At 40.9% G+C, this 22,029-nt stretch overlaps 2 protein-coding genes across 2 annotated transcripts; both read left to right on the plus strand.

Annotated features, from left to right (window-relative positions):
* Positions 1–1,730: 1,730 nt before the first annotated feature.
* On the plus strand, positions 1,731–8,146 carry zfand5b (zinc finger, AN1-type domain 5b). The gene is made up of 6 exons (XM_010735843.3): positions 1,731–2,025; positions 4,629–4,813; positions 4,922–5,069; positions 5,339–5,442; positions 5,807–5,935; positions 6,558–8,146. Exons 2-6 carry the CDS (start codon positions 4,657–4,659, stop codon positions 6,704–6,706), a joined length of 687 nt encoding a protein of 228 aa, XP_010734145.1. The 5' UTR covers positions 1,731–2,025; positions 4,629–4,656; the 3' UTR covers positions 6,707–8,146.
* Positions 8,147–12,025: 3,879 nt separating this feature from the next.
* On the plus strand, positions 12,026–21,674 carry tmc2a (transmembrane channel-like 2a). Its single transcript, XM_019272842.2, has 20 exons — positions 12,026–12,096; positions 13,008–13,046; positions 13,150–13,594; positions 14,300–14,464; positions 14,919–15,009; positions 15,099–15,180; positions 15,259–15,365; positions 15,551–15,649; positions 15,960–16,102; positions 16,286–16,433; positions 16,564–16,752; positions 16,914–17,093; positions 17,911–18,069; positions 18,209–18,337; positions 18,858–18,925; positions 19,261–19,500; positions 19,585–19,710; positions 20,069–20,147; positions 20,783–20,894; positions 21,110–21,674. The coding sequence occupies exons 1-20, from the start codon at positions 12,060–12,062 to the stop codon at positions 21,301–21,303; spliced, it is 2,832 nt and encodes a 943-aa protein (XP_019128387.1). The 5' UTR covers positions 12,026–12,059; the 3' UTR covers positions 21,304–21,674.
* The last annotated feature ends 355 nt before the right edge of the window (positions 21,675–22,029 follow it).

A 22,029-nucleotide genomic window follows, 5' to 3' on the forward strand; every position in this document is an offset into this window, starting at 1 on the left:
AGCTTTTGCTTTCAGCGTCTTGGTTTAAATCCTCGCACGCTACACGCTGATTGGCTGCGGCCTGAATTCTCCCAGCATCTGATTGGTCGAGCGCATCTGCTTCGAATGCGTTTCCCAGACAACCAGTGGGCAGAGATTAGACTTTTTCATTCACTTCCTTTTCCTGTCACGTCCTGCCCAGTACTGTAAGCGTTCATAGTTTTAAGTTTTTACTTTACATAAACGAATAAATTAGCAAACACGTGCACATGGTCAAAAACATAATAAAGAACTGTGGTGGAATCATAAAAAAATAAAAATAAAATAGTGTATAATGCGTTTACGTGTGCTGTTTGATGAAATGCGTTAATCAGCAGTTATCAGTCCTCACCCATCCCAAACACACACACACAGACATGCAGTGCTTTCTTATCTTCTATTTGTAATGTTTTCAAGAAATATGGGAAGTATATGGAAACCAAGTTTATCGTTTTTAAAGCAGTTTATCAAGTCTATAGTCTGTTGACCACATTTGCAGGCTTTAGTGTATTATGTGATTTATAGTGAGCTATGTTATTCCAAGCTTGTTGACAAAATATTTGAACATTGTCAGAATTCTTTTAAGAACAGATAAGAGCTTGTCAGTTTTATTAATGACCTTCAGTGTGTCATTTTTATAGCTTACACATAGCGGCTTTCCTTCTCTCTATCAAGCTACTAAAGTATGACACAGTTGATGGTTTATCAGAGAACGTGCACGTGTAGTCCGAGCAGCCTTATAACTTCCATTCATAGGTGGGTTCCTGGAGGAATTATAATGAACCCCTTATAGTGGACCCAAAAAAGAAAAAAACACACCACTCTCAGTACCAGGACAATCCAAATTTTCATAAAACATTCTGCCTTCAAACATATCTTCAAACTGCTATACTAATTTTAATATAGGTTAAAATATACAACTGTATTTTTCTGTTTAGGGCACTCAAAATAGATCAGTCTTGTAATCATAAGTGATTGCCCGTGTGTTTTCATTGTAACATTGTTTGCGTTTTGTATCTATTTTCTTGATGAATTCTGTGTATTTCTATAGATAGATAGATAGATAGATAGATAGATAGATAGATAGATAGATAGATAGATATACTTTATTTATCCCAAGCTGTGAAATTATAGTATTATATAGTATTATAGTACTATAAAGGCCCATCTAGGTACAGGGACTGCAAACTAGCTGTGGTATATGGTACTGTTGGTGTGTTGGAAGAAATAATACCAAGAAAAGACAAGTAGTTAAAAATAAATATCAGACTTGGAATCAGCAGATAAGTTACTCAGTATTAAAGGAGCCATGTGACCTCAGACAGGCTCTCTGACCTATGCCAAGGTCTCTTTAGCAGTCAATACAAGTATGATAGTCACAGGACTGTCTGTTCATTTTAGTGAGCTGTCCATTGTAAGATACAGCTACCACCACAAAGAACAAGGTTAGACAGGGTGGGCTCGCAAACAAAGCTGAATAGTCAACGCACAGACAACACTGTGGGAAGTGAAGCTTACGAGGAGCACTTGAAGGCAACATATATTCTCAGACTTGTTTTCTACAGACAGTACGTCGGCGTCGACCCTTCCTGATGACATGAATATTGATTTTTTGAACTTTGAAGCTGTAAGCCTGTCAGCTCGGTGGAAGAAGCAGGTTTGATTGTTTTTATGATAGCCTGAAATCTTTCGTGGCTACACACTCCACCACGCCTGTCTCCCAATCAGAGGGTCACAATTTCCGTGACGTCCACCGGAAAGAGAGAGGACGTAAACGCACCACGTAAAGCAAAACAGATGCCACCACAAATCAGCGACAGAGGACGTCAACGAAATTAGCCGAAGGTACTGCCAGGCGGAGTGGAGACCTGAGGAGAAGAAAGAAAGACAGACACAAACAACGACGACGTACCTAGACGGCCCTAGTTAGTTAGCTTCGAGATAAACGTAGTTATTCCGTAAATCCAGAAAGTTTCTCTGAAAACCGACGTTTCTCATACACAGAAGGTAAGTTAATGACTTGAACCGTAGCCAGTTAGCATAAGTGATTGTTTGGGAAGTTTCTGAAGTGAAGAGCGAAACGCCAACATAAACAGTGTGAAGTAACATTTCAGCTCAAAGTGTCTGATGTGAAACTGGATTATCGAGCGAGGATTAAAGAAGTGTTTCGTCTGGTTAGCACGTGTCGCTGAAAACTTCTCAAACTACGAGGCTGCTGTGGATCTAAAACAACTTTCACATGGCGCCTATTAAATCTAAAACACTAACTTTAACATGTTTGCTTTTTCCTCAACACCGACCTGTCCACGTAGTAGAAAAAAACAAACCTGTATTTAAGTCGCTAACGTTAATCTGCTAGCATTTGTAGAATAGCTACGTGTGGTGTCTTGTTGTCTGTGTGAAGGTTTTACTTTCATTTGACGTGTCCGCTTCACCGTTTTAATCCACACACATATTTCGCGTTGTAATACTCGCGAAGACACTTTGTTGTGAGTTATTGTCAAAATATTGGGTCCATCTGTGCCGGGAACAAAAACAAAGAACAAACAAAGCAGAGGCGACAACAATGCTAACACTGTAGCGTGCTAACGTTAGCCGGATCACGAGAGTCACACAGTTGTTGTGGCTAACCATCGTTAGCATGCGAGCAGCTACACTAAATATAACTCTTCGTTTGTGTGTTTTGTTAACTGGAACCACTCGTAGCTGTGCTCAGCGTGGATCATGTCCACATTTCTCGGAGCCGTGTAGCGTACTTTCTTAGAGTAAGCCCCCGGTAGCAGCCGTTAGCTTGCTAGCATGACTCAGTGGATTTGTAGAAGTGACACTGCTGTGGCCCGGTGTTTGTCAGGAAGTAACCGAGGACTGCAGCCAAGAGAAGAAGAAGAAAAGATATTGATTGCTCAGACCAGCTCCACTGAAACACACCGAGCTTTAAGGCGGTGTTATTGAGCCTCGGGTTGATAGCCTGCCTGAGATTTTGACGTTATCATGCTCTACATACGACTTCTTCGTGGGTGATTTTAGGCTTTTGTCTCTGCGATAAACGTGATCGACTCATGTGATCTGCAGGTGATGTGATGAATTTTGTACCCGTGTCAGAATCTGTCCCCTTATCACCAACACTGGTCTAAAATATATACAGTGTTTGGCAGCCACCTCTCTTCATGATCTTTGATTAGGAAACCTGCTCTGACAAGGATACAAACACTGACTTGAAACCATCTCTGGGCCTGTCTATAAATAGATGTGTTCATGTCCTTACTGTATTGAGGTAACTCTTAGTGTCTGTGTCACATGTGCTCCTTTGAGATTACAGTGTCACATTGCACTCCTGTGACGAGAGGGAAGCCACCATCACACACACACACACAGATCCATGTGAGCCTGGAGCTGCGTGGAAGTGCTGCAATCCACACACGCACACACACACGTGAAGGTGCGGCTTGCAGTGGTGTGGTGATGAAAGTTTTGGGAAGAAGAGGAGGCCTCTGATGCAATCCACCGGAACGTGAACTCGATTTTGGTTCCCTTGTGTTTACCAGTGATCATAAACAGCCCCCCCTCCCTCCAATGATATCGTGACAACAACTTCCTCTAATGTCCTTATGAGGCGGATGCAAGTTTGTGCAGTGTGTGGCAGAAAACAAGAAGTATTTATTCACTTTATTATTATTACAAACACGACATGTTTGTGGCCGTCTATGACAAAATAGGCACAAAGGGAAACTTAATTTAACAGCAATTGTAATCCAGCAGCCTAGAGAGCTTTGCCCAAATAAATCCTAAAATCTGTGTGACAAAATAACCTCAACTCAAGGTCCGCCTCCTTCGAGGAATCGGAAGCTGACTGACCGGAGAAAGAGGCTTCTGTCAGCGGGGATCAGCGACAGTCTGCTCTCATTTAACAGCGTTTAGCTCAGCAGCGAAGTAAGTCAAAGTCAGGTCAAGCGAGTGTTAATGGCTGATGGTGTTAATGAGCTGTCACTAAACTCATTAATAATTGCTGCCAGATGTGGTATGGGTTTGCCATTGTTTTGAGCTGAGAGTTACGCACATTTGTTTGCTTGCTTGAGTCTTGCGATGGTGCAACGTCAGTATCTCCTGACTCAGCACTTGGTTATTGATGCCTTTTGGTGTGACTCTTGGCTGTAATGCTGCTGAGTTTAGCTGAATAACAACGTCACAGTACCTCGGATTCCAGATGATATCTCATCTCAAAACAACATTAAATCAGTTTTTAACGCAGGACTGCTCTCGTCTGAGCACCCAGTGGAGGTTCAGATTGGGTTCAGTGGATGTTTGGCATTTTTGTTTGATAAATGTTGGGAAATTGTTGACAAGGCAATTAATTGGCCGTTCCCTTCTGCACTAATGGTATGACGCTGAGTCATCAGAATAGTTTTTGACCAACTGAAAATTCTTGATGGTTTTTTGCCCGCTCAGCAGCCCTGATTTGTGTGACTCCACCCATCAGTGCTAATTCATGCTGGAGTTGTTTGTCATTTGTCTATTTATAATTTATTGGGTCAGATTTGTTCCTGTTTGTTGGTCACACCCACACAAACACTCCTCACTCACTCCAGCGTGTCTTTTGTTTGTCCCTGCAGGTCAGCTCACCAGGTGGCAGACGTCGCTATGGCCCAGGAAACCAATCAGAGCCCAGTTCCTATGCTCTGTCCCACTGGCTGTGGTTTCTACGGCAACCCTAGGACTAATGGCATGTGCTCTGTGTGCCACAAGGAGCACCTGTCAAGACAGAACAATGGAGGAGTCAGTACTTTGAGTGCTGTGGGTAAGACCCGCTGTGCCTATCACAGTTTTTCTTTTGTTTCCATGTAGGACAAAACTCCCAGCCTGCCTGTGTCTGACTGTAACATGCGGTGAAATTTCCCTCCCTCAGGCAGCAGCAGTGCCTCCACAGCCGAGGCTTCGGCCATCCAGAGGTTAGAGGCCACTCTGAATAATGCTGCAGCTGCTGCGGTCGCTGCTGCAGAGGTGGCAGCCGAGGCCGCCGCCTCTGCTGAGGCCGCTGCCTCCGAGGCTCTCAGGTGAGGGGATCCCCCAGGGTTTATTCTTCTGCCTTCAAAGATTGTGAGCTGTTGAGTACACAAGTTTTAATTACCACATAGTCATTCACATACGTCATTCATGTGTAATTTTCTAATAAACACACCTCCACTTAAACTACTTACTAGCATCTTGTTTATTGTCTTATTGGTGGATAAAGATAGTCGGATATTTGGAAAATATGTTTGTGTCATTTGCTCTCCTGTAATATGAAGCTTCTCAATTAATTGAGTCTTTTCGTCCTTTGCAGTGGGATTTCAACAGCCATTTCTGTAACACAACAGATGACTGAGATGAGTCTCTCCTCTGAGGAGAAAGGCGCGTCGGCAAGCAAAGTAGAGCTCCCAGAGCCAGGTGGGTACCTGACAGGGACGTGTTACAGAGTTTATACTTCTACCAAGATAGTTATAAAGATATCACTTTACTGAGTACAGTGGAATGTACGCCAATGGATTTACAGGGTAGGCCCATTAACACTTAAGATCAAGAACCTTTATGTGACAAATTAAACTCATGGGATTGGTCAAAAACAGAAATTCTTTTCACATATAATATCGAAATTGCTCAAATCTAAATGATCTCCTCTCCATTTACATGCATAAGGGGGTGTTTAGTAGGAGAAGTGCTTTTAAAAAAGAAATAATGCTGTGTCCTCTGTGTGGGTAACTAAGAGAGAGCTACTTTACTGAGTTGAAGTGTTCATCTTGTGTGTCTCCAGTGTTGAGTCAGCCCACATTCTCAGCCTCCCACCCCTCCACTGCTGGCAGTGAGGAGTTCAAAGCCCCAGAGCCCCCAAAACCCAAGAAGAATCGCTGCTTTATGTGCCGCAAAAAGGTTGGCCTTACAGGTAAGAAGTGCCACGGATAAAACTGTAACTTCTTTTAGATCAAACACGCCGATTTAGTCATTTACAGGGTGTGACTAAATGTGTCATTCAGACGGGAACATTTTCTGTGGCTCCACAATGAGATTGCTCTGGGTAGCAGCCATGCTTCTGGCTGAGAATGCCAATACAATCTGTTCAGAGCTGAGCAGAGCTGCCATTTTGTCACACAGCAGAACGCAAGTAGCAGATAAACTGATGAAAAACGACAGTGATGTTCGTCAGTCTTCTTCAGTAAATGTAAAAATGAGGCTAAAAAGGAGAAAGATGAGCATAAATGTTGGTTCAAAAGTTATTGATTTCAGCTTAAAGGTGTTCCTTGAAGTTAAATGCTCCTACTTTTTGTTTTTTATTTAAAGGGCTTGTAAAAAAGAGCCCACAAAAGACATTGGCTAGCTCTAATATCTAAAAAGATACAGATTTATGCCTCTACTAGTCATTTTAGAAGTAACCGGCTGCTCTCTGATCACGATGATGACTTCTCATGTTGCTCCGTGTGCCAGGATGTGTGCGGTTAGGGATGTTTTGTTGTTGCGAGCACCTGTTATTAACTTGCCTCGACCTGTCCTCTGCTGTGCTATTTCAGGTTTTGACTGCCGCTGTGGGAATCTGTTCTGCGGACTTCACCGTTACTCCGACAAGCATAACTGTCCATACGACTACAAAGCCGAAGCTGCTGACAAGATCCGCAAAGAGAACCCAGTGGTGGTTGCTGACAAGATCCAGAGAATATGAAGAGGACTCTCAGGTTGACTCTGAATACTGGGAGCGATCGGCTTAAAAAAAAAAAGGACTTGAGCCCAACCTTCTTCCTGAAGGACCCGTTGTTGTTTTTTTCTCCTCCCTCTTGTTTGTTACACAGTCAGGACTTTTTCCCCCAGTGCATGAAAGTTCACGTATATTTTTAGCTTTCATTCTCGTGTGTGTGTGAGTTTAACACTTTTGGAGAGATGTATTGAACAAACATTGCATATGTGAGGATGAGGGGGTGGGTCCATATCAGCCAATGAGGGAGATTGCTGAAGAAGAAAAAAAAAAGTCATTGCCCTTCTTTGAAAATGCTGTCGATGGCTGTCTGGTCTGTTTTGTGACCCCCCCCTCCCCTGAGATCGCTTGAACTTTGCCTGGAACGAGCTCGGACATTCGGGCCTGTTAGGACTCTCAGACTGTTACTGCTGTTGGCTGATGGCGTCGTCTCAGCCGTGCTTGCTCTCTGCTGGCTTGAGTAGCAAAATGGATGTTATCATTGTTTGTCTTTTCTTTTTTTTGTCCAGTCAGAGTTTAACCCTCCTTACTTGTCAGACTTTGCGTCTTGGTAAGTTTTTATCATCCCTGAAATGCTTCTCTGTGCCGCTGGAGTGTGGTCTACTCTGGCCTCCCCCCCTCCTCATACACACAGCTACTCCCACATGTTAAAAAAGAGACTTTGAAGAAGAGACTTTGTCGCCGGCCCTTTCTCGCTGGCTCATATTCCTTCCCTCCTGCTGTGTGTGTGAGGCACTAGAAATACAACGTAGTTTGACAGTTTACTTTTTCTCTCTGTCGATCTTGGGCTGAATGCTGTGACCCGGGATCTGAATGACAGGGACATGGACTTCCTGCTCTTTAGGTCTTCAAACCATCCACTGAAGTCACATTTAGTTTTTGTTTGTTTTTTTTGTTTTTCCCAGAAAAGTGGTGTGTATGCTGTGTGTGTTGTTGTATGACAAGTAGCCTAAACTTGTATTAATTTTTGCCTTTTTGGAAGGGTTTAGCTCCACTAATACTTTCATCTTTTACTTCACTATTGAATGTTTTCCTCAATTTTTAAAAAAAATGTGAGCTGACAAATTCACAGCGTTGGGAGTGTCGGAGTGTTGCGCACTGTGCATCAAACACAGTGTGCGTGTGTGTTTGTGGGTGTAGATGTCGACAGCCGGTGTATGAGTATCGTATGAGGTTAAGTGGTTGTGTGCCGCGGTGACTTAGTGTGACCTGAGGTCGTAGGTTATTAATAATTTTCAGTTTTTGTTGATTTTTTTTGGTCTGGCTGCTTAATCTGTTTGTTTTGTTTTTTACCCTTTAGTTGTGCAAGTTTGTACAAACATCTTTATTTATATACTGCAGTGCGCGTAATCCTCCAATAATACAGAATAAATTGTATGATGTAAATAAATTATGTTCACAAATATGAAATCAAGAATTCAAAGCGCTTTTATTTTAAGTCCAGTTTGGTGTCTACATTAACACGTTTAATAATTCTATCTGCGTTCAATGACGACGGCGGTTCAGATGTTGAGTGGAACATCCAGCTGACAGTCACAGCCTGCTGCCTGCCACAGCTCTGTGCCTCCATGTGACTCACGTCTCTGCGGAGGGGAAACCGGATCTGCTGCAGCGAGTGTGGCCTCAGGTCACGTTATGACACCCGCCGCTCTGCCTCACCATGTGGGCTCTATGTTTTCATACACACACGTGCAGGGGGCACTCGATGAGCAGCACACGGTGTCACAAACACTTCTGTTCCTCAACCAGTCAGCCTCCCCCGAGGATTAATAGAAATGGTTCCCCAAATAGATACAAAAATATTCAGTTTTGCTTTTTAAAGCATGACCCAATAATGCTCTTACATGAATGTTACAGTAATATTCCCAACAACTGTTGTGCCTCTGTGAAAATATTAAGAATATTTGAAGTTGCCCTGGTCTGTTTAAACTCACATTGTCAACACATAAGGTTTCATATTATAAATGGAACACAATCTTATAATAATAAATTACACAAAAGGTAAAGATTTTTTTTTTTACTTTATTGGTTCCCCTGTTCTCTTCCTTTTTTCTGAAGATCTCAAAGTAAAATCATTGTGTGTATTGTGCAGGATTGTGTGTTTAAAAATGAAAGTACGCTACAAAATAGATGAGTGGTAAATTAATGTGTTAATATACAGGCTGCTGACTCTAGTTTTGTTATTAATATACTGGACAACCAATAAAAAAATCACAATACTGATAATGCATTGAAAAAAAAAATCTAACACAAATCTTTACATTATTATAGTTGATAGTCTAATTTAATATCAGTGTTGCGTACATGGTGAACTCTGAGATTTTAAGTCACTCTACTGTACAAAGTAAGTAAGTGTGCTCTCCCAACCGGAAATTTTCCTGCCACAGAAATAACCCTTTCACTGCTGCGCTGCATAATAAGCATGACTGCACAAGGATTGTGTGTGGGATGAGCTGTCTCACTTTGCATGCAAGTTCAGTTCACGTGACCTGTGAATACTTTAAGTTACTGTAAGAGCTCTGAGTGCAAAAAAGAAAGCAGAACTGACGCTTATTACAGCATTTATTAACGAGAAGATGTGTTCCCAATGTGTCGCAACGACATAATAGAAGGCTTTACGTCTCATTTCAAATAATTATTATTGGTTTGTTCGAACATTATAATTGAGGTTACACAAAGAAGGAAATAAAACTGCTTCTGTGAACATCTGACTATAAATTCAAAACAAAACTGTTTCTTCAGTGTGACACGTGTCCATCTCTGGGTTTCCACAGTTTTACAGTATACAGCCGCACACCTTTAAGTTATTCCTGAGCAGAATTTCACAGACTTATACTGACCCTTGATACTATTTAAAATTTTTAGATCATTCAGCATTAGGATAAATTCTGTACACATTTAGTGCATTCTGAATGATATATAAGAAACTTATAATTTACTTTGGTTACTATTATGTATTCTCACAAAACTAAACATGTCCTGCTAATATCTGACCAACAGCTCATTAATACACAGTTATGTTACAGTACTTTCTGTTGTTACATGTCCTGCTTTGGTCAGTTCTTTTAGTAAATAACCACCAGGTGGCAGAACAGACAGACTTAACCCTGTTTAACAGACCGTAACATTTGAACAAGAACCCAAACATCAATGTTTAATGTATCACGAAGTAGGTGTGACATTATGGACACCTTGAAGACAAATAAAGAAACAAGTTAATATTCTAATAAATACCACAAATGCGAGCCTAATTTAAAGGGAGTGATTTTAAAATAAACACAAAATTAATAAAACTCTGACACATCAGCACTGTTTGGAAAATGTGATTAATACTATTAATAATATATTCTCATATTAACATTTAAGAGTGATTGATATTGACAGTCTTGGCTGAAATTTCTAAGCAGTTTAGTACAGTATAGTACAACACATTTTGTTGACCTGTCCCAGCTGTGCTGTAATATTACAGCATTTGCTAGATGTGATCCATTAACTTTTAATTGCTCATGCATCATTCATGGTGATCATGCATGAAATATTGATTTAGAAACATGTGATGCTCTTTTAGAATATGCAGGGTGGCTAGGAATCTGTGTCAAAACCACAAATGTGTCCAGAGAAAATGCTTCATTCCTGCTGTTTGGTTATTTTTTGTACTTTCCTGCAGCAGGTTTTCAGAGAAACAAAACTGTGCTCATGATGTTTGGCATTGACGGTCTAAACATTAGGTTAGGAGCTAGAAGTCATCTAAGAAAAAACATTCATAGTAAGAGGTATTAATACATAAAACAAAAAACAAACAACTATAATTAATAGTTTCATATTATCAATGAATAAAATGACTGTGTAATATGAAAGAGGTTCTTGTAGTGAGAAACCCAGATAATTCCACAAATTATCACCAACTCTGCCACTCCTCTCACCTCTGTGGGGCATTTCAACTTCTTGTGACTCATTATTTATCTTTTCATCCCACAACTTTACTGTTTTGGTTCACCAAAACCAGGACCACATTACGAAGAATTTTGTATTTTTGTTCATATTAAACTATGGCATCTTTTTCACCCACACACTGGCCAATCACAGCATGAATTGTGTTTGAAAGTGGACTCCACCCTCTAATCTGATATCAGAAACATGTGGGTGGAGCGGTTTCTGAAGCTGTTCAATAATTGTGCAAGAACTTCTAAAGCATACTAGCACCTTAATACATACCTGTACATATACCTACACCTGTGTTTATACATACAGCCATACATACCCACATCTTGCTATTCTACGTCTATTTAATTCTGAACATTTAAGGTGGTTTAAATAATTACACCATCAAAGATGTAATCAGCTCTCTAGCATCATCCAAAAGAAAAAACATTATGCTGTCAGATAATCTTTCTCCACATTTGGACCGCTTGTGTCCATCTGAACAGTTGGGGGCAGGAATTCAGCAGTAGTGTCAACTCACACTCACCTGAACACCTGCAATGGGGTGTGATCCCCAACTCACATGTAGGAACTGACAACCGTGTAATCGAATCATTTTAGATGTGAAAAATGAGCTCTACTCTATTATTTAATGAGGCTCTAATGTATTTCTGTCCAGTTTCCACACACAGGCACACACAGGTAGCTGCTGTCAGCCTCTGCTGCAGGTTGGCTGACTCTGGACCTGCTGCGTTTCTATTGAAAACGATAAAACAATAAGATACTACAGTTGCAAGGTCACCTTGGGATATTTACTGTTTGCCTAATGAGCCTCGCATAGAGAAACCTAAACCTTCATTAAATCTTTAGGGCGTCTGGTGTTTGTGTGTGTGTGTGTGTGTGTGTGTGTGTGTGTGTGTGTGTGTGTGTGTGTGTATGTGTATGTGTGTGCTCTCCAATAACAAGAGGAGTGAGAGTGTCTGTAGATGATGTGGTCCTTTTACCCATTTAAGAAAAACAAAGCAGGAAACAAGAGTCAAGTCTGGCCAAATGGAGCCCCACTAAATGCTTTTTCACTTCTCACGCCTGACATGAACCTCAGCTGTAAATCACCACCTCTGTGTAATGACAATAAAACATGATTGTCACACATCCTGGCACGGCCTCTCTGCTTGATAAGCAACAGTGGATCACCTTTGCTTTCCAGAACTTTACTGCACCAACCCAGCAGCACCTGTTGAGAGTGGGTCACATGCAGCAGTCGTCATAGTGACGGCACAGTCAGATACCTGAGTTGGGTGCTGGCGGGGAGCCTAGGCAGAGGAGAGCCAACCTGCTGGGGGTTGTAGACTGGGTGAACGCTGCAGAGGACACAGAGGACAGACGCTTTTTAATTTTCATCATGCCGAGAAAAAAGGATGTGGCTGCAGTGGAAGATGGTGAGTTGAAGGCCTGAGGACTGGAGGGCTCTTTTGTTTTGTGCTGTTTAATGATGTCATTTGTGCAGGTTGCAATGATATTTGATGTATGCTGGTTCATTTTATAAGAGATAAATGTTTCCTGTATCAAAACAAACCTGTGAAGCAATTTGAGTTGTAAAATTTAAAATGATTTGTCTTATTTTCTCATTGAACTTCACAACCACTCACTGTTTGCAGATAACATTATATACTTTAATGTCAGAGGTGAGGACATAAGTCGTGGCACTTTTCCACAAGCAGGAACTTAACATAGTGAGAGTTAGAATGAGTGTAACATAGCATGTAGGCATCACGGCTCTGCTTTTGTTGTTTCCACTGGTTTCCACCCACTGTTGAGCTCTCTGGAGCTCAATTTGGACAGTGCTCATGAGATGATACTAAATATACGTTTCAGGTACATTCAGGATGTTAGGGTATCTGTATCGACCAGGAAAGCCAATACTTCACCAAGGCTGTGACTGTTCAGGCATGCTAGCGGCTCTGTGAGGCTGGACACAGTGGTGCTTTAAAGGTGCCCTGTAGGGTTTTTGTGGCGAACAAACAAAATGTTATGTTTGGTTATGTTACCTTTATGATCTCTTATCTAACAAATGCATTTTCTTCCGTATACCACCAAACACTGGGACCATAAAGACTGTGAAAGAAGACTTCTTCTGTTGTTGTCTGCCCAACAACCTCTGACTTCACTCTATCAAACAGTTTTTAGACTCAGCTATAGCAACATTGCCGTTTAAGGTGGAAGTTTCTTGTGCTGAATTTGATGATTGAATTGTAGAACAGAATTATAATTGTTATGAGTGCAGATGGATGTGCTTCTGATCTGTTGAGCTGCTTAAGTATGTGATTGTTCTTTGTCTGTTCTTCCTCAGTCGGGATAGAAGTAGACGCTGATTTGAGTGACAGTGGTGGTGAGTGAATAAAACAGCACATCATGGAACTGAAAGAATTATAGCCCACAGTCTAATCTAACAGTATCAAATGTGTAATTTGGGTGGTTTATTTTTTATGTAGATGATGCCGCCAAGAGAAGAGGAAACAAGAGGCAGGCAGGAGGAAGAGGAGGTGCAAAGGGAAAAGGCCGAGGGAAAAAGGCAGCCAGCGAGGAGGAAGATGAGGATGAGGAAGACGATGCTCCAAGGGGACGCAGAGGAGGAAACAGGAAGCCCAACAAGAAACGCGGTGGTGGCGATGATGAGGATGAGAGCGAGGACGATGCTCCCAAGAGGAGGCGAGGAGGAGCAGCCAATAAGAAGAAAGGAGGCAAAGCTCAGGACAGTGATGAGGAGGACAGTGATGCGGGGAAAGGAAAGAAGGGCAGGAGGGGAGGAAAGAAAGGAAAAAAGGATGAGGATGATGATGACGATGAAGAGGAGGACAGTAAGAAGGGAAAAGGGAAGGGCAAGGGGAAAGACAAGGACGATGACGACAAGAAGAAAAAGAAGAAGACTGACGGCAGGTAAGTCAGAGGATGTAAAACTACACATAAGGAGTCAGATAGTTATTTTAAAGTAATAGATTTGTTGTGATTGAGCTCCCCCAGTTTGTTCAGAGTGCAATGCCACTGCCATAAATATGGACAGCTGTACACATGTATTTGTATCACTTACTGCTCCAGCAGCAAGAAGCCCAACTTGGTGTCTGTCTTCAGGCTAACTAAGCTAACGCCAGCTAACAGCAGCATAAAAGTTACATAATGTAAGGTCCAACAGTCCAAATGACTTTATTACGTTACACACAATAAAAGTGTCCTGTTTTCCAAACCATACTGGCAAACATAAAAATACTGACCACAACAAGGTGTGAAAACAAAATGTCAAAATGGTTTACTCGAGTAGAAGAACTGTTAGAAAAGACATGACAAAGAATCAATGTAACTATTCTTAAACTCTTACTATTTGGAATTTTGTTCATCATCTTGGGAGCATGAATTTGCTCAGCAAATGAAATCTGCGTTTTTTGCAATGATGAGTTGTCCTGTTAGATATCCAGCAGGGGGATATCAAAATCATTACGAGTTGTCCTCTGGGGAACATGAATATTGTGAGCAGATTTCATGGAAATGTTGCCAGTTTCTGGCTATCTGGCTTTTAGTATACAAAGTTGTCCCTTTGACAAACATACTCCCACACTTCTCCGTCTCCATCTGCCATTTAATTTGCAGTTCCTCTAATTCCAACTCTGAAGCTGAGGGGGGTGAGGGGGAAGAGGAGTCCATGTCAGAGGGAGAGATGGCCAGCCTGATGGAGGAGGTGGAGGAGAAGAAGAAACTGATTGCAGACATCAGGAACAAGCCGTGGAGGATGAAGCGCCGGCTCACGCACCTGAAGTAATCTCTTACCCCTGTCCTGGTTTCCAGTTTGAGTTCTTCTTCTCCATCTTGAATCACAGAGACACGTCATAAAACCAATCATATGCAACCTTTAATCAACTCAACCTTTATGTTTGGGGTCAATTTACGTGTCAGCACATGAAAAATCTTTGTTTCACACGTGAAAACCTAATTAAGAAAATATAAATTTTACTTTGTAAAATGGAACTTTTACATATTCACATTATGCAAATCAACATCTGCTGTTTTTCATGTGTGACACAGCTTTTCATAGGAAACTATAATTTGCAGTTGCTTCATATTTGGGTTAGATATCATCACGCATCTGAAAACTTCACACGCGATATTTGTCTTTGTCAGACCGTTTTACTGTCTTCTCATTTTGACTGTAGACGTAAATCAGTGTGGAAGAACATAAATCCAGCTCATTTTATGGCCAATTGTCTCACAGGGAGGCTCAACGATTCGTGGATAAGTTTGAAGGAGCTTTGGGGAAAGGAAAAGGCAGGAAGTGGTATGCCTACAAAGTGATGATGATGAAGGTTTGGCACAAAATCAAGCTTCCTATCTTTGCTTTTTGCTTTTGTTTTCCTTTTTTCAAATTTCAGTCCTTTTCCTTTTTAAATTCCAGAAATGGATCAAGTTCCAGAGGGATTTTGAGAATTTCAGAACAGCCTGTATCCCCTGGGAGAGGAAGATCAAAGAGGTGGAAAGTAAGTTTTCTTTACAGCTTCAACAGTGACTCCTAGTGGACAGATGCTGAGTTTATAAAATCTCCTCAATGTCCTCAGGTCACTTTGGATCATCTGTGGCGTCTTACTTTATTTTCCTGCGCTGGATGTATGGCATGAACCTGGTCCTTTTTGGTTTCACTTTTGGACTTGTGGTCCTCCCTGAGGTGAAATGCTCTAGTCTAAAAGCTGCAATACAATCTATTCTTATAGCTGTTTACAAAGAGCAAAGCATAGTGTAAAAAAGACATAAATCTATTTATTATTAATTTATTAGAGTAAAAATCATGAAATAAAATATTTGATGATATTAAACATTTAATGGTGTTTAATAAAATTTAACATTTTCCAGGTTCTGATGGGCCTTCCCTATGGGTCTATACCCAGAAAGACTGTACCCAGAGCAGAGCAGCATTCCGCTCAGGACTACTCTGTCCTCATGGACTTCAATGTGGGTGTGATATATGATTATGTTTTTTGTTGTGTCTAGCATAAAAAATGGCATACATTTACAAATGATACTACAAATATTACAAAATAAAGAAAATCCATTGACATAACTTAACAAGGAAATTCATAGGTTAGTAATCAACCGAGAGAAATCAAAGTAAATAATAATTAAAGAGTTCCTACCTTCTTTTTAAAGCTGCTAAAATGGCTGCACAACTATATACACAATACACAAGTGAACACAAATACTAAAGGAAGATGGGTGAGTGCAGGAAAAAAGGAAATAATGATAGCACCTCTTCTTTTTTTAGGGCTACTGTAAATATTCAGTCCTGTTCTACGGATACTACAACAGTCAGAGGACCATCGGCTTGCTCAAGTACAGGCTGCCTCTGTCCTACCTCATGGTTGGGATCGGCACCTTCGGTTACAGCCTGATGGTCGTGATCCGCACGTGAGTCTGCAGCAGCAATGAATAAAAAACAAAGGAAGACACAGGAAGAATAAAACTTAAAGACATTGAGATTAAACAATTGTGTACATGTACATTTGCTGGTCAGTGATACATATATCAAGATTACCTCTGATGATGTTCAGGTTTGTCTGTCCGTAAAAAAGGCTGTTGTGTTTTTTTCAGAATGGCCAAGAACGCTGATGTTGGTGGTGGAGACGGAGATGAAGGAGAATTCACATTTGCCTGGAAGATGTTCACCAGCTGGGATTACCTGATAGGCAATGCAGAGACTGCTGACAACAAGTACGCCTCCATCACCACCAGTTTTAAGGTAACCATGGCAACAGGTTTACAATAAACATATGTACTGTATTTTTCAGTACAGCTGTAGTTCCAGTTGAGCTAATGCATCAGTGGCTAAGATTAAGTTCTCCTTTCTGTTTCTGTTTTGACAAAAACAGGAGTCCATCGTGGACGAGCAGGAGAACCAGAAGGATGAGAACATTCACCTGAGGAGGTTCCTCAGAGTCCTGGCTAACGTCATGATTATCTGCAGCCTTGGTGGTAGCGGATACCTCATCTATTTTGTGGTCAAGAGGTCTCAGGAGTTTGCCGCCAGGGACGACCTCAGCTGGTATGAGAAGAACGAGGTAATGATGGTCAGATGGTTCTAAATGAAGTACTACTAAAGGGAGAAAGTGTATGAAAATCAGATAGAAACACCAATATACAGTAGACAAATAAAATGGTGCTGTCTGTTGTATTGAAATAGGTTTTTGACATGAAGATGTTATTGTGATTTTTTGGACAGTTGGAGATCATTATGTCTCTGCTGGGTCTGGTGTGTCCTCCTCTATTTGAGACCATCGCTGAGCTGGAGAACTACCATCCTCGAATTGCCCTCAAGTGGCAACTCGGACGCATCTTTGCCCTCTTCCTCGGAAACCTCTACACATTTCTCTTCGCCCTGTTTGACGAGGTCAACACCAAGGTATGGTACAAGTGTGTGTGTGTGTCTTCCCAAACTGACCAGCTGGACACTTTCTCGGTGGACCCATTTCACACAGATGCCCTTGATGATGCTAACTTTGTTGGAACCCTTCAGAAAATGTTCGTCTTTTGAACTCTTTTTAAAAAAGCTCTAGTTTTGCCCTACCTGTGGCATCAGGATAGTGATGTACAATGATACTGGTATGTCATCAGTATCGACCGATAAAATGAACATTTCTGCTAGTAGACAGGGCGATAAGAACATTTCTTCAACACTGCAAATTGCTGTCAGTCTCGATCATCTTGATACATTTGAGAAGAACAAAGAGGCAGGCACCGGTAGAACCTTTCGGCAGTTGGTTTTCTTATTTTGCCTAGTGGATGTTTTTTTTTTTTTTTGAAAAACATTGTATTTTATGCCTGCATCTGTCAGTGACTCATCATGATGAAGAGTAGGTAGTTCTGACTTACATCTGGATGTTAAACCTCTAGTTCCTGCCTCAAACCAAAATGCCAAGTTAGCACACAGAATATCGCTTGTATTTGAATCTGTTTGAATTTTCATGTCCCCTAAGATCTTTTCCTGTTTAACTCTTTTTAAGCCTCACTTCATATTGTAGGTTGTAATGAACATTTTAGCCACCAGGGGTATCTAGCAAAAGCTGCATGGAACAATTAGCTATTGATGGATGATTCACATGAAAAGATATTTAAGTGCAACAGAAAATATTAGAAGAAAGAAAAAGAAAAAGATATTTAAGTGCCCTGAATAAAAACTTGTGTCATTGTTGACTGATTCACTTCTTTGTGCCTCGTAGCTGGAAGAAGAAGGGGCCATTAAGAATGCCTCCATCTGGGCCATGAAGGAGTACTATGCCAACTTCACAAATATGTACAACGACTCTGAGTCCACCCCACCCCCCATGAACCCTGCTGATGTCATCAGAGGACCCTGCTGGGAGACATTAGTTGGCATAGTAATGAAAATAAAAACTGATTTACATTTTGATGTAACACAGAAATACAGAGACGTGTTTGTAAGAACATGTTGTTAGGCAAACTGGGCCACTAATCCTTATGTCCACATTTCACTTTCCTGAATTTGTGTCGTTTCAGGAGTTTGTGAAGCTGACAGTGTCGGACATCCAGGTGTCCTACCTGACCATCCTGATTGGTGACTTTGCCAGAGCTGTCATTGTTCGCTTCCTCAACTACTGCTGGTGCTGGGACTTGGAGGCTGGGTTTGTAAGTCTTCCAGCTGAAGCATGTTATGGTTGAAATTTAATTTAAATGTTTTACCTAAGGCGTATCTTAATAACTGTCAAGAACTCATTAGACAGTAAACATCTTTATACGTTCTCCATTTCTGTGTGCATTGTCAGACAACAATATCCATGCTCAGCAACAGTGTAGGCCTGTTGAGCAATTATTTCATGCTGACATTATTTGAGAATACATCAGATCATATGAGATTCACACTATATAATACAGTGAGTAGTATGGTGAGCACAGCAGCTTAATTTAGGTGCAAAAATGGCATTGATTGTCACAGTAACTTGTCAATGCTTTGTTATTAGCACATTTGAATCAAACTAACCCTTTATGAAGTCTCAGAACATGAATAAGCAGAGTAACTTTAATGTTTCTTCTGTCCAATTATTGAACCTTAGCATGATGTGAGTCTTTATTCTTTTTGGCACAAACTCATTCACGTTATTAAAGCTTTCAGTAAATACTAAATAATCCTTGTCTTGTTCACATTTAGCCGTCATATGGAGAGTTTGACATCAGTGGTAACGTACTTGGATTGGTCTTCAATCAAGGGATGATCTGGTGCAAACTTTATTTTTATACACACTCTTTGCTAGTGTGTTCCTGTACATGTGTGTGTGTTTACATGAATTGGCATGTGTTGCTTCATGCATATCCTGTATCACTGAGTGCGTAGATGATATCAGTATCATTGATACAGCCAGTGTTTGGGTTCAGGTTGCAGTGGAACCATCACGTGTTATATGTTACATGGTGTAGTAGGTTGCATCTTATTATGTAACATCACATTATGCTATGCCATGTACATCACGTTACTGTGTTATATATTGTTTACAAATTACATTACATTGTATATTATTGTGCTTCACATGATGTCACGTCATGGTGTGCTTCAGGATGGGTGCGTTTTATGCTCCCGGGCTGGTTGGCATCAACGTGCTCCGCCTCCTCAGCTCCATGTACTATCAGTGTTGGGCCGTGATGTGCACCAATGTGCCCCATGAGAGAGTCTTCAAGGCCTCCAAATCCAACAACTTCTACATGGGTCTGCTGCTCCTCATCCTCTTTCTCAGTCTGTTACCTGTTGTCTATACCATCATGACCCTGCCGCCTTCATTTGACTGCGGACCCTTTAGGTAACAACAAACAACAATACAAAAACAACAAATGATTGAGTTACAGTTACATGCTTATTTACACATACATTGTGAACTTTGCAGTGGGAAGCCGAAAATGTTTGACGTTATCATGGAGACGATTGACATGGACCTGCCAGCATTCATGGGGACGCTCTTCAGCTACGCAGCCAACCCAGGCCTCATCATACCAGCTGTACTGCTCATGGTGTAAGTGTATAGGAGACACAATGGCTATCATGCACACACCTTTTTAGATTTTTAATTCTACTTTTGACTATACCCATTTTACCCCTTAAATTTGATTTTTGAGCTTCTTGTCAGTTTTGACATATTAAGCATATAGTATCATTTAAACACATGCACATTCACATGTGTACATCACAACGGAAATACACCCAAATGCACATAATATACACGTCTTTGTGATTACACAAATGAATAGTTGTTGTACTGTGTGTGTGTGTGTGTGTGTGTGTGTGTGTGTGATCTAAAATCCTACAAAACTCTCCATGTTGCCCTTGTAGCTGCCAAAAAAATGACAAATCCTGTCATTTCTCCTTTACAGACTGGCCATTTATTATCTGAAATCAGTGTCTGAGGCCTACCAGAACGCCAACAATGAGCTGAAGAAGAAGATGCAGATGGTGCGTAGAAAATGGCAATAAAAATAGTGTAAACTATACAATCTGTACAGCAGTGGGGCGGTGCTGCAAAATGAATTTAGCGAATACTTCTGATAACAAAGTGTGGCTTATTGTTAAGTAAGTATTTTTAACCATATCAACTAAACTAATGACAATGAACTTATCCCACTAACACGTACTGAGCCTGATGTATGTAACACTTTAGTGGGCCAAACTGATGCACTCTGTGACACATTCATTCATCACCATAAACACACAGTGTAGTTTATTTTGACCTAATCCCACATACATCCTGTTCCCGAATATACTTAGTAGAGCACTAAACACCAAATGTGTATTAATCCACTGCTGAAAGTAGTCCCCAAAACAAAACAACACAGACACAGACAGGGCAGAGAAGCCAAAACTATTGGGAGATAGACTAACAGTGTTGGTTTTGGTCTGTTAACAATAACAAAAATATAGAATATTACCAGTCTTATCTGCCATGCACTTACTTGATATAGTTTTAATATATATAAAAACAAATTTAACATATTTGTTATGTTTGTCTCTCTCTCTCTCTCTCTCTCTCTCTCTCTCTCTCTCTCTCTCTCTCTCTCTCTCTCTCTCTCTCTCTCTCTCTGTCTGTCCAGGCTCGAGATGAAGAGAAGAACCGGAGGAACAACGCGGACAGCACTAACCAGGTCTTGAAAGACCTGGAAGACCTGCTGCCGAACAAATCCCTTGCTCCTCCGCCTGAACCTGGTCAGTAAATTCATGAACAGCTGGTCATTCTATTCAGATATATCAGTAAAGTAAAATATGACTAAATGTAAATATATAATATGTAATATAATAAATACTGTATATTGTTTTTTAATAATGTAAAGTATTGACTTCTGTACCATCCTGTAAAAAACAAATTACTTCTGGATATGTAACACTAACATGTTATTCATGAGTTTATGTTAAATCTTCAGAGCCAGAGCCGGAACCAACTCCGACTAAGACGAAGCCCGGGTCAGCCGGTAAAGGCGTTAAGCTAGAAAAAGATGTGGCTCTGGCATCAGCCAACCCCAACACTCGAGGGCCAGTGAACCGAGCGCCAGGGCCGAGAGGACCGCCAGGTCAGGGACCAGGACCAGGCCGAGGCCGTGGCCCTCCTCCGAGATAACACTGCGAGGAAAAAAATCACAGTCCTTGCAAGCTGTGTTCATCCCTCAGACAATCTCTTCATTTCACAGCTGGAGACATAAACAGGCACAAAAACAAGGTGTTGAGATTGTTACAAGAGCCTTCATCAGGTTTTCATATTTTCTTACTGACGTCAACAACAATTCTACCAGAGGTAATTTTTGAAAACTGCAGCTGCATAATCTGTAACTTACAGTACCATTTCACAACACACTGCAGTAAAAACCTCAATTTAGTCTTGAGTATCTCATGATTCATGAAGGAAGATTGTGTTGTTGCTCCATGTTTAGGTTAAAGGTGGCAGACTTTTGATCTTGTACGTAATGTTAATTATTATTAATTTTAATAACTGATGGGCTTTTAACTATAACGATAACGATAACTTTTTAGTTTTCTCTTATATTTACACTGACTTTGTACTTCATTATATGTTTCTGACTTTGCAATAAAGTTCAAAATCTTATAATAACGTCTTTTTTAGCAGCTCAATTTATATAAATGTGTATTTTTAGCATATCTTATCCTACTTTATTTTAGTTACGTTGAGTTATTTGCCACCTCCTGGCTAATCTAAAAATGGGCAAAGAGGTGGATGCCAACATTACCCACAATGCAACCTGGTCGCTGGCAGTTCGCCCTATGTGTTATGCTAGTAGCAACTAATGTATTCTACAGCCTGTAGCCTCAGAGATGAGAAGTGGCCTAC

This window comes from Larimichthys crocea, chromosome IV, assembly GCF_000972845.2.
Source record: "Larimichthys crocea isolate SSNF chromosome IV, L_crocea_2.0, whole genome shotgun sequence".
Taxonomy (NCBI): domain Eukaryota; kingdom Metazoa; phylum Chordata; class Actinopteri; family Sciaenidae; genus Larimichthys; species Larimichthys crocea.